At 54.7% G+C, this 11,740-nt stretch overlaps 1 protein-coding gene across 1 annotated transcript; it reads left to right on the top strand.

Moving 5' to 3' along the window:
- The first annotated feature begins 391 nt into the window (after window positions 1-391).
- Window positions 392-11,502, top strand: RAB11B (RAB11B, member RAS oncogene family). Its single transcript, XM_080672000.1, has 5 exons — window positions 392-712; window positions 6,903-7,098; window positions 8,134-8,327; window positions 8,651-8,731; window positions 9,295-11,502. Exons 1-5 carry the CDS (start codon window positions 673-675, stop codon window positions 9,438-9,440), a joined length of 657 nt encoding a protein of 218 aa, XP_080528126.1. The 5' UTR covers window positions 392-672; the 3' UTR covers window positions 9,441-11,502.
- The last annotated feature ends 238 nt before the right edge of the window (window positions 11,503-11,740 follow it).

Below are 11,740 nucleotides of genomic sequence, written 5' to 3'. Positions count from 1 at the left end.
TTTAGGGAAAAGATCTAGATATCTTCAAGTTTCCATGAGGTGGGTTTCTTTCCTGTTATACAGAGGAGGGAAACTGAGGCAGAGGGTTAATGTTATGAGTCGCCAATGTAAGGATGAAAACTGCAACCGAGAGAGGAGAAGGGACCTCAAGGTGGAAAAGACCTCGCGCAGAGACCTCGGAAAACCTTCATTAATGGGGGCGGAGCCGGTGGGCCCACACAGTGACCTATGATGTCATCCGGACGTTAGATAGCGTAACATTACCTGGGCGTAGCCCCATTTTCTTTCCCGGAGAGTTCCGCTGTTGGTCAGGCACGGTCTGTATCAAGCCTCTCATTGGCTACTCGCCCGTCAATCAGTTTAATTATACCAGCCTTCCGCCCCGCCTTCCCGATCCAGTCTCTGAGAGGTTGATGCGGCTGTCACTTCAGAAAGGTCCGCATTCCTTCCGCCTTTCTACAGCCGACCGGAGGCGAGCAAGGTGGATCCCAGGCGGTGCCCACCCCGGGGGCTCTGCTTCCGCATCTGATTGGCTGCTCTGGGTGCCCGTCGCTACGCCACCCGGCGCTGATTGACTATCCTGCCGCCGCTCTGCGCGGCGCCGGCCCCGCCCCCGTCGGGTGTTTGTGGTGGGGCTGCGGAGCCGTGGATCCCGCCGGAAGCGCCAGGACAATGGGGACCCGGGACGACGAGTACGACTACCTATTCAAAGGTATGGCTGGTGGGGCACTAATGGACGAGGTGCCGGCGGCCGACAGGCGGGCCGAAGTTCCGTCCAGGCCGCTGGGCCCAGGTCGGAGCCCAGGATTTGGTGTCCGGCGGGACAGGCAGTCGAGAAGACCGGAGCAGGCTGGTCTCGACAGCTTTGGGCCGGCGTATGCGACCCTGCAGACTCGGCAGACCTGAGGGCCCGAGGTTCCTTGGATGCGCCCAGAGGAGGTGGGGCCCCTAGCGGTGGGAGAGGCCGTTGGGGGCGAGGCCTCGGGAGGGGACGGGACCGCCCCATCTTTAGAGGGCCGGGCTGGGTGGAAAGCTCCAGTTGGGGTGGGGGTGGGGGTGGGACCATTGGAGGCGGGGCTAGGATGTGGTGGGCGTGCCCAAGGCTAGGGCGGACGGGCGGGGGCGGTGCTCTTCACAGGGTGGGCGTGGTTAGACTTGGTGTGAGCACCTTTAGAGGCGTGGCCGAGAAGGGAGGCGTGGACTCTGCGGGTTGAGATGTGTGTTGGGGGACACAGATTGCGTGGAGGGGTGCCTGGCATGGGGGTGGGGGGAACTGTGTGTGTTGGACCCAGGCCTGGAGGTTAACAGCAATAGTTATCTCTCTTAACTCTTAGAACTCTTTTTTTTTCAAGAGGATATATAAATCGTTTAATGATTACACATAATAGTGGATGATGCACAAAAAATTCCCATCTATAATTTTATCTGGTACATAAGGCTTCATGAATTTGGGTGTCATCCTTTCGCAGGGGCCTTGCTAATCTCTATCATTCCAATTTTAGTATATGTGCTGCGGAAGCAAGCACACACTTAGAACTCTTAATAGCATCACCCAAGTACCTGCACTTTTCTAAGCTCTTTACACACAGTAATTCATTGAAATCCTCACCACAACCCTGTGAGGTCAGTATTATCCAGCCTCTTTTTTTATGGACCTGGAAACAGGCCCAGGGAGACAAGGACATAATGAGTAAGTGTTAGAGCAGAATTTGAAACCCAGGGAGACAAGGACATAGAGAATAAGTGTTAGAGCAGAATATGAAACCAGGCCATTTGTTGGCTTTACCACTTAGGGAGTGTATTTGGGGGAGCTTATGGCCAGGATCTGGGACTAAGGTATCAGACAGCCTCCTTCAGCACAGAACGATGATGGCTTGGGTCCAGGCCAACCTGCTGGAGGATTTTCCCAGCCGGAGGGACAGAGGGCTTTGTGAGCCTCAAGTATGGCCTATGTAGGTCAGGCAGCCATAGCTGGCCTGCAGCCAGTTGGGGAACTCCTTCACCCTGCCCCAAGCTGAAGAGACTTGCTACATGTTGCTAGAGTCCTTCATTTCTCAGCTCAGCTGGTTTAGGGGTCACTGGCTTTATAGTGCCTTCTGCGCCAACCTGGACTTTGGCCAGGCCTTCTGCTGTTCGTGCTGGCTGATAGTGGCTGCCCTTGAGAGCTAACTCCTGGGCCCTCACAGGGTACTTTTAAAAAAAAATCCTCACCTGAGGATATTTTTCCCATTGCTTTTATTTATTTATTTATTTATTTATTTATTTATTTATTTATTTTAGAGGGAGAGTGGAAGGTAGGGAGGAAGGGTGGGGGGAGAAAGAGAGAGAGAGATAGAGAGAGACACAGAGAGAAACATCGAAGTGAGAGAGACACATTGATTGGTTGCCAGGGCCAGGGATAAAACCTGCAACTGAGGTATGTGCCCTTGACAGGAATTGAACCCACAGCACTTCAGTCCACAGGCCAATACTATAACCACTGAGCTAAACTGGCCAGGTCCACATGGGGTACATTTGCTCGGCTGCCTGCTGTGTGAGGGTCTGCCTGCCACACTAGCTGTTGGAATCTTTCCTTATTGGGTGACCATCCAGCATCTTGGGGCACGTGACCTGAGAACTTTGGAGGTGGGGAGAGTGGGTGGAGCACTCCCTACCTGGGTGAGAGAGTGCCCATTGCAGAGCCCCAGAGTCTTCACACAGCACTATGGGCTCTGGGAGGTGTCTGCAGGCTGATATGTCACTGGCAGTTGAGGCTGTGTGGTCAGCAGGCATCAGGCCAAGGCCCTGGTGCAGACTAAGCCTTGTGGTTGGTCTCACCTTAGAGGCAGGGGAAGTTCTGGCAGGGTTTGGGGGACTGATGACAGATGGTCTAGACTCCAATACTGCTACCCAGTCTGTCCTTAGGTGGCTGCTCCTGGATCAAGGTGGGGCACACACCTGGCCTTGGCATTGCCAGGGCAGGGGGCATTCCCCTTGTTACCCCCTCCATGTTTCTGTGGTCACTAGCTTATTATTTTCAATTGTTTGCTGATACAAGTAATCCAGTTCCAAGTGTTTGCACAAATCATCTTTTGCCCTTTGGGTTATTTCCTTGAAGTGTGTTCCCAGAAGTTCAGTTACTGGGTCAGGGGCAATGGAGCAGCTGTGTCTAGTCCACTTCCTGGAAACTAATTCCACTTCTGTGGCACCTGGCATGGGGGGATGGTGCCCGCCTGCTCTGCTTCCCTCCCCCACTGACCTCCTTTTCTGAGTCCACAAAGTCAGGGCTCTCCAAACTGGGGTCATTTGAGACCTCCCCTTCACACTTAAATTTTGTTGGAGAACCCCCCACCCCACACACACACACCTTTATCCTTTAATGTTTGTCTTTAAATTTACCCAGGTTTTCATTCTTTTAAATGGGAAAAGGGAAGTCTATTTGGCTCTGGCAAATAAAGAAGGGAGGAGGGAAGCCAGCAGGCATGCCACAACCCCCACATAACATAAATATGGCAGGTAGACAGATACATAAATATGCTGCACACCCTCCCGTCCCAGCCCCTCCTGAAACCCCATGGCCTGCAAAGGGTCAGGCCTGGGCATTAGAGAGGCATCTAAGACATGACTGCATCAGAAGGGTTGACCAGGGCCAGCTTTCTCCCTGACCCTGCCACCTGGTAAAGGCCACCCTTTAGCAGAAAAGGGGACAGTCATCCTCCCTCGCCCCCCCCTCCACTCAGTTCCCAACCTTCCTCAGGCTTCTGTCACCTTCCCCTGGCCCTATCCTGGGCACAAAGGGGCCAACCTCTCACTTTGGGACGCTGGTTGCCGCCTGTCCAGCCCTCCCACCAGTCTTGTTTGTTTTGGCAGCCATATCACATGTTGGCTCTCCTGACCTCCACCCCAAGGCCAGCAGATCCTCCTGGGTGTTTTCCCCACGTGGTGTTTCTTTTCTTTGCTGCACATTCCCCTTTCCCCAGGAGTGAGGTTGTTTATTTGTACCTAATTATAGATTCTCACATTTATCCTGTCAACTGTGGGTCCTTTTCCCAGCCCCATCAGTCCCTTAAGGCTCCCCTGGTTTCTCCTCTGATCGACCAACCAGGCTGTGGTGTCTATAGTGGGAGCAGTGGTGTTCCCAAGGGCCACCGAGGCCTTTCTAGAGCCACTCACCTGGCCCATAAGGATGTGGTTAATGTGGGAAGCTTCCACGGTGGCCCAGAGCCCTGTCCTTTGGGTTGCCCCATCTATAAGTACTTTTGGGAAAGGGGGCAAGGAGAGAGTGACTGTCAGCCCCAGTGTTCACCTCTCTCTGCCAAGTGCTCCCAAGGCAGCCTCCTGGTTCTGCCACCTGTACATGACTCCACCAGGCCCACTGGTCCCAGAACCAAGCACACCATCTTCTCCCATTGCATATGGTGGCCCTGCCTCTGCCCCAGCTTCAAACACCTCTTCTTTGTTCTCTAATTTCCAGGGGACTAGCTGTGGTAAGATTGCCCCCAAGTGCTGGTCCCTGGAGCCTGGGATAATCAGGGTCTGCTTCCTGGAGGAGAGATGGGACTCTGCTCTGCCTGAAGTAGGGGAGTGTGCTCCCCACCCAAATGGCCACTCAATTTGCCTGAGCATCTGAGTGTGGGCTCTGGTGGTGCTACACTGTTGTGGGGCAGGCCAGAGGACCCAGGCCTTCAAGAGGTGCCAGTTCTTTGTTTTTGCCAACTAGGCTTGCCTGCCCTGCCAGCCAAGTGGCATGTCTGGGGAGGCCATTTCCTGGCCAGCATTGCCACCACCTTCTGTGGAAATGCTAGGGGTCGTGTCCACAAGGGCCCTTTATTTCCCCAAGACAATAGATTGCTTGTGCCTTTGACAGTGCCGTTCTCATTCCCACAATGGACCCAGAGCCAACCCAGCCACTGCCCTGCTGGCCATCTCTCTGCAGCGGGCACCTGTGCCAGGGAGTGCCCAGGCATCCTGGCCTTTCCAACATTTATATGGGCAATGACTGGTGGCCCTCGTCCTATTCTTGCAGCCACTTTATCATTTGTTTGTTCACTCCGTCCTATGTGCGGGGTTCTGTGCCAGGGCCTGGGGATACAGCAGGGAATGAGACCATCTGATATCATACCCTTGAAGAAGACTGACGAAAAACAAATAAGTGAAACCTGGCAAGTGTGGGAGGGTGGTAAGAGCTATGGAGGAAAGGCAGGGGGTGGGAGTGGGGAGTTTTGGAGGAAAGGGGTTTTAAGAGGACTGCAGGGAAGGCCGCCTTGATTGAGTGCCATCTGAGGCACCACATGGAGGAGATGAGGGTGGGAATCAGGCGGGTACCTGGGGAAGAACATTCCAGGCAAAAGGCAGTGTGCACTTGCACATCTGAGTCCTAGCGAGGAGGCCCGTGTGGCAGGGGCAGAGTCAGCAAGCAGGGGAGAGAGAGGAGGTGAGGGCAGGGAGGGGACAGGGACAGGTCATGCAGGGCCTTGTGGGTCCTAGGGAGGACTTAGGCTTTTATCCCAAGGGAGGTGCAAGCCCTGGAGGTCTGTGGGCAGAAGACGAGCAGGACCTGACTCAGGTGCTCACAAGTACCCCCTGGTGGTTGCCTCAGGAGAACAGCCTGTTGGTTGGAAATGAGAGTGAACTCAGGGACACTAGAGGGGAGGCTGGCACTGCCACCCAAGGAAAGAAGGAGGCTGCCTGGATTACCTAGGGTTGGGGCAGAGACGGTGGTAAGAAGTTGGGGGAATCTGGGCATGCACACATAACATTTTTCATCAGGCTGAGGGTGACCAAGCCTGCAGTGCTGACAGCTCTCCACTGGGCAGATCCACGCTCAGATGCCAGAGCCCAAGGCCCATACTTGGGGGTCCATGTGGTTTCCAGCTGGGGCGTCTGATCTCTGCTGTGTGTTGTTTCTTCTGTGCTGCATATACCCCCAGGCATGTGTACATACACACCGACACAATGCTCCTCCAGTATGCCCTGGGGCTGAGGCCAGCCTTCCCAGGCCTAGGACCTTCCTGGATCATCTCGAGTGGCCCCACTCCTAATGGGAAAGACCCACTAGGAGTGCTTTGCCCTACTCTGGAGGGCTTTTGTCCTGGATGTCCCTGCAGGGCGGTCCAACACTGGGGGTTGGCTGATGGGAGGGTTAGCAGGCTCTATTCCCTCTTAATTCCATGCAGAGGGCACATTTCTCTTTTGAATGGGTAAGTTGGCTGTGTTGGACTGAATGTTGGTTTGCTTGCAGCCACTTTCCATGAAGAAGCAACAGGGTGGGCATGGGACATGAGGCTTCCCATTTCCTGTAACTTAAAACTCTGGAGCCAGATTTTTGTTGGTAGTAACGTGGTAGAACAATAATAATAATTGCTTTCCCACTTGTCTTAGCCAGCTGGATTCTGGCTGAGTTCTGATCCTACAAGCTCCTGTTGTCCCCTTCCCTGAACTGGCTCTTGTTCCTGTCTTTCTTTTCACACCTGTGGAAAAGGCAGTCCAGAGAGGTTAAGTGACTTGCCCAAGGTCACCCACCCCAGAGTTTACTTGGGCCTCCAGGCTGCAGTGAAAGTTTGGGGGTTGATGGATCCCCAAGTCACCTGCCTGCCAGGATGCATGGGTCCCTATGCCTTAGCTGGGGCAGCCCTGCTCTGAAGGACCAGACATAGGCAAGGGTATTGTGCTGTCTGCAGTGGCTGTGTTTCTGGAAACCTGGAGCCACTGTTTGCTTCTGCACCAAGAAATGTGGTGCCTTGGGCAAGGGGCTCTAGATAGCTCTGACTCCACCCTGTTGTTAGCTGTCACATTTCCAAAGAACCTGGGGCACTGCTGTGAAGGCTCTGCAGGTGGACGTGGGTGGCGTGTGGGTCTTTGCTTGGTGGGCTGCCCTGCTCTGCCCCGTGGAGCCGCACCTGTATCCCTCCCCACCCTTACAGTGGTGCTCATCGGGGACTCGGGTGTGGGGAAGAGCAACCTGCTGTCCCGCTTCACCCGCAACGAATTCAACCTGGAGAGTAAGAGCACCATTGGTGTGGAGTTTGCCACCCGCAGCATCCAGGTGGACGGCAAGACCATCAAGGCGCAGATCTGGGACACCGCTGGCCAGGAACGCTACCGTGCCATCACCTCCGCGTGAGTGGCAGGGATGGGGAAATGTAGGTCTTGGACATAGGGCTAGTGGGCTCTGAAGGAGGGATAGGAGTTGGGCAGGAGGAGAGGGGAGAGCACAACCCTGAGAGCAGTTGGCCCAGGGTGGAGGGATGAGACCACCCACCCCCCCAGGAGCTGTGGGACCCTCGGAAAGACCAGTGCCCACTCTTGACCACTCCGTGACCTCATGTGGGCATGTCCAATGCTCCTCTGACCCCTGGAGTGGGACATTCCACTCTGCCCACCCCTCAGTCCTGCCTGCTTGGCCTGCCCTGCCTGGCTATGTTCCAAGTCTTCCTCTTTCCTTGGCTCCCTATGGCCACCCAGCCATCAGGACCTACTGGAGCTGCCTCCTTCCAGCTACCTTAGCCATTTCCCCATTGGTCACACGCTTTCCTCTCAATGCCTTCCACTGAAGCCTGGTTACCTCTTCATCTCTTTAATCCCTCAGGGTGGATATGTGTCCATTATTCTTCTTGGTGCTCCAGGCCACAGCAGGATTTGGAGCTTTGGCCTAGCAGCAGCCCTTTTCCTGCATAGGCACTGTTTCCTTCTCCCTTTTTGTGGGTGTCTTCTGACCTCAGGCACTTAACTCCCTCCTCAGGCCTACACAGCCTTTTTATTTATTTATCTTCTTAATGTATATTTTTTATTTCAGAGAGGAAGGGAGAGAGAGAGAGAAATATCAATAATGAGCGAAAACCATTGATCGGCTGCCTCCTGCACGCCCCCTACTGGGGACCGAGCCCACAACCTGGGCATGTGTCCTTGACCGGAATCGAATCTGGGACCCTTCAGTCCACGGATCAACGCTCTATCCACTGAGCCAAACCGGCTAGGATAGGCCCCCACAGTCTTGAGTTGAATCTGGGGCACAGAGTCCTCTTGCAAGGCCATGAAGGTCGCCCTCGGCTGGGCTCTGTGTGGGTCCAGGAGCTGCTAACCACAGAGTCTTGAGGGCTGCCATGGGACGCTGGCAGGCAGCTCATTCCTAGGCCCTGCCCCCTGTACCCACAGGTACTACCGAGGTGCAGTGGGTGCACTGCTGGTGTATGACATCGCCAAGCACCTGACATACGAGAATGTGGAACGCTGGCTGAAGGAGCTGAGGGACCATGCTGACAGTAACATCGTCATCATGCTGGTGGGCAACAAGAGCGACCTGCGCCACCTGCGGGCTGTGCCCACTGATGAGGCCCGAGCCTTCGCAGGTGAGCACCTACCAGTTGGCGAAGGGTTTTACTTAGGGTCAGGGCCCTCCTGCAGGGGCCAGCTCCTGAGAGCGGGACTTTGATTAAGGCATCCGTGAAGTTTCTGGAAAGCCAGCAGCCCCCTCCAGGTCCTTCCCATTTTCCCTGGCTGTGAGCATGGCCACAGTGCCATCCTCCCCTCTTCAAGGAATGGGCATCTCAGTCCTACTCTCTTGGCCCCAGCCCTTCATTTCCTGGGCCAGGTGAGTGGTTAGGCACACAGGGGCCCCTAGAGGATGCAGGAGAGCCCTCTGCTCACCTGGGCAATATTCTCTCTGTTCCAGAGAAGAACAACTTGTCCTTCATTGAGACCTCAGCCTTGGACTCCACCAACGTAGAGGAAGCTTTCAAGAACATTCTCACAGGTTATCCCAGGGTCTGGTGGGGGCCACAGGAACCCCCAGCAGGCCCACCAACGGTGGTGTGGGAAGGACACCAGCTACACTGGTTGCATGCTTCAGAATGCAGCCCCTAACCCTTCATTCCTTAAACCTGCTGGTCAGTCTGGACAGGAGGACAGACATGGCAAGCTCTGTGAAGTCAGGCTAGATCCCACCCCTACTGGCACTTGACACCCAGCTCCATGGGTAAGCCCATGGCTCCACCAGGGAACAGCCAGAGGGGACTGCAGATGGTCTCAGGCCCAGAGCTCCTGTTTTTCTGGAAGTTTATTCTGAGGAGAAGGGGGTCTCTGATCTTTACGAAGAAGAAGCCTGGGCTGGGGAGGGTATCTCTGTGACCAGATTTGGGTTCTACCCTTGCTGAGTGCACAGGGGAAAATCCTATGTCAGAGGTGCAGGTAGGCCACAGTGGGGGCCTTTGGGAGGGGCGCACCTTGGAGGAGGTGACATGCAGATGAGTCCTGCAGGGGGCCAGTCACCACAGGCAAGAGTATGCACGGCACTCACCTCACATCCCCCCATTGCAGAGATCTACCGCATCGTGTCACAGAAGCAAATTGCAGACCGCGCAGCCCATGACGAGTCCCCTGGTAACAACGTGGTGGACATCAGTGTGCCACCCACTACTGATGGACAGAAACCGAACAAGCTTCAGTGCTGCCAGAACCTGTGACTGCCCCGTGCCTCGTCCAAGTATGCGTGCGTGCACATCCTCATCCTTCGCCTGCCCCTCACCATGATGTCTTCTCTGACCCGACCCTCTCTGTCCCTCTGCGACTGGCTCCTACCCCTCTACTGAGCTCTGCACAGTCAGCTGGGGCTTAGGAAGAACAGGAGTCCAGCTGCACCATCTGTCCTTCTCCCCCGCCCCAGGAAAGCTTGAAACCTGGCTGCTGCACCTATTCTTCTTAGGTCCCAGTGGGCCCTCTGGGTGGGGTGGGGTGAGGAGGGTGGCAGGATGGACCAGGCCAGCCAGAGGCAAGAGGATGGGCACACCAAGCAGGCTTCAGTTTTCCACAGCAGACTCCAGGGAGCAATTACCTCCCTTCCTCTCTGGCCAGTTGTCCCAGCTGGCCCTGGTCCCCACCCAGAACCCCCCTCTGGGCTGAAGCCTGAAGAACAAGTGACCAGGGGACTGGGTCAGGCAGACAGGCTTCTGGCACCCTACCACCCACATACAGCCAGCACCGGCACACGCCTTTGACCTTGGCCTCTCCTGTGCGTGCGTGAATCCAGCTCCTGCCTGTAGATATATGCTGGGAGAAGACCTCCCCCCCCTTTCTGCACGCAGCGCACTCCCCACCCCTCCCTGTGCCCTTCTCTCTGTCTTGTCTCCCTGTCTGGTCAGGAACTGTTTGCAAGTGAAGCAATATCTCAGTGTTTTGTATATACAACCGCTCTTGTAGCCTTTGTTTTTTGTTATTGTAGAGAAACAGATTCTTTATACACTTTGTAAGATTGACGCCAAACCCCAACTCTCAGATCTCTTATTCTCCCTGTGGCCCCTGTTGTCCCGATGCCTCATTTCTCTGTCCCGTTACTAAAATGTGTAACCCGACTTCCTGGACAGAAACCTGCTGCTGCACTTTTGTCTTCTTTTTCTCCTCCAGGTGGCCACCCCTGAGCCAGGCCCCTTTCTGCACACATCCTTCACTGGGCTGCATCATTGGGCTCAGCCTCACAGGGAGCTAGAACACCAGGCCTGAACCCCTGCTCAGGACCATGCAGAGGCCTCCTGAGCTGACCACGGAGGCCCTGGGGGGTTAAGGGTGGGAGGGAAGGCTGGGTGGGGAGTTGACTTTAAACTCATTGCTACAAGGACCACCAGCTCTAGGACTTGAGTTTGGCCCTCCAGGAGGAGGTGGGCTGTGTCGACTGCTTTCATCTCCCAGCTCTGGAAGTTGGATTGCTCATTGCTTCCATCTATTCCCCACCTGGCCACCACTTGGAGTCCCAGCAAGGACTAGTAAGAGGGGCTGGCCCACATGTTGGCAGTACCAGTCCAATCCCAGACTGACCTCTGAGGAGGGCTGAATGGGATGCTTGTCCACAGGGGCAGGACTGGCCTGAGGGCAGGTTCCCAAAGTGGAGGGGGAGGAGGTGTGCCCAGCCCTGACCCTGCACTGATCACATGACCCAATGGGTGTTCCCTCTCACCTGAGTGCTGGTAGCTATTCTAGAAGCTCCAGTCTCTGGCTGAACCCCTTGTGCCCTTGACCCTTAGGAGAGCCACCAGAGGGGGATTCCAGGCTCTGCTGCCCTGCCAGACATCCCTCCAAAAGAGCTCTTGAGTCATAGGGGCTGTTCTCACAGGAGTTGGGTGAGCCAGAGCCCATGCTCCAGGCTGAGGAGCACCCTGGGCTGGGGATCTGGTGGGGTGCACAATCCAGGGCCCATTTACATGGATCCCAGGTCCCCTGGGTTGGGTAGGGTGTGCGCTATGGAGAGGCAGAGTGTGAATGGGAGCTTTAGGAGTACCAGTGAAGCACTCAGGCACGCGAAAGGGTTTCAAGCAGTCAAAGATCAAATCTTCGTGGAGCCGCAAATTGACCAGGCCCTGGGCACATGCCAGTATTTAGACTGATGTGACTCTGTCCCCTTGGAGGGTGATAGTCCAGTGATACTATTTCAGTTACTCTAATTTCAGTAATTTAATAAGCACAGCATGCTGGCTTTGTGCTAGGCACTGTTCTTCAGAGTTTTTTGTTTTGTTTTTATGGTAAAATAAACATTACAAAAAAAAATTTTAAATTGATTTTTAGAGGAAGGGAGAGAAGGAGAGAGATTGATTTGTTTTCCACTTATTTATGCATTCATTGGTTGATTTTTGTATGTGCCCTTACTGGGGATCAAACCCACAACCTTGGCTTATCGGGACAATGCTCTAACCAACTGAGCTACCTGGCCAAGGCCATCTCAACCATTTTTTTTTTAAAATATATTTTATTGACCTTTCGCAGAGAGGAAGGGAGA

The sequence above is a fragment of the Plecotus auritus genome (genome assembly GCF_963455305.1).
Source record: "Plecotus auritus genome assembly, chromosome: 6".
Classification (NCBI taxonomy): Eukaryota; Metazoa; Chordata; class Mammalia; order Chiroptera; family Vespertilionidae; genus Plecotus; species Plecotus auritus.
Note: the sequence above shows the minus strand (reverse complement) of the source record. Positions and strands in the feature narration are given on the sequence as shown.

Excerpts from the sequence above, each read along its gene's own strand:
- RAB11B (XM_080672000.1), top strand. The coding sequence starts at position 673 with ATGGGGACCCGGGACGACGAGTACGACTACCTATTCAAAG. Across the intron at positions 713-6,902 it reads GTACGACTACCTATTCAAAG|TGGTGCTCATCGGGGACTCG; the intron begins GTATGGCTGGTG and ends CCACCCTTACAG. Across the intron at positions 7,099-8,133 it reads TACCGTGCCATCACCTCCGC|GTACTACCGAGGTGCAGTGG; the intron begins GTGAGTGGCAGG and ends CTGTACCCACAG.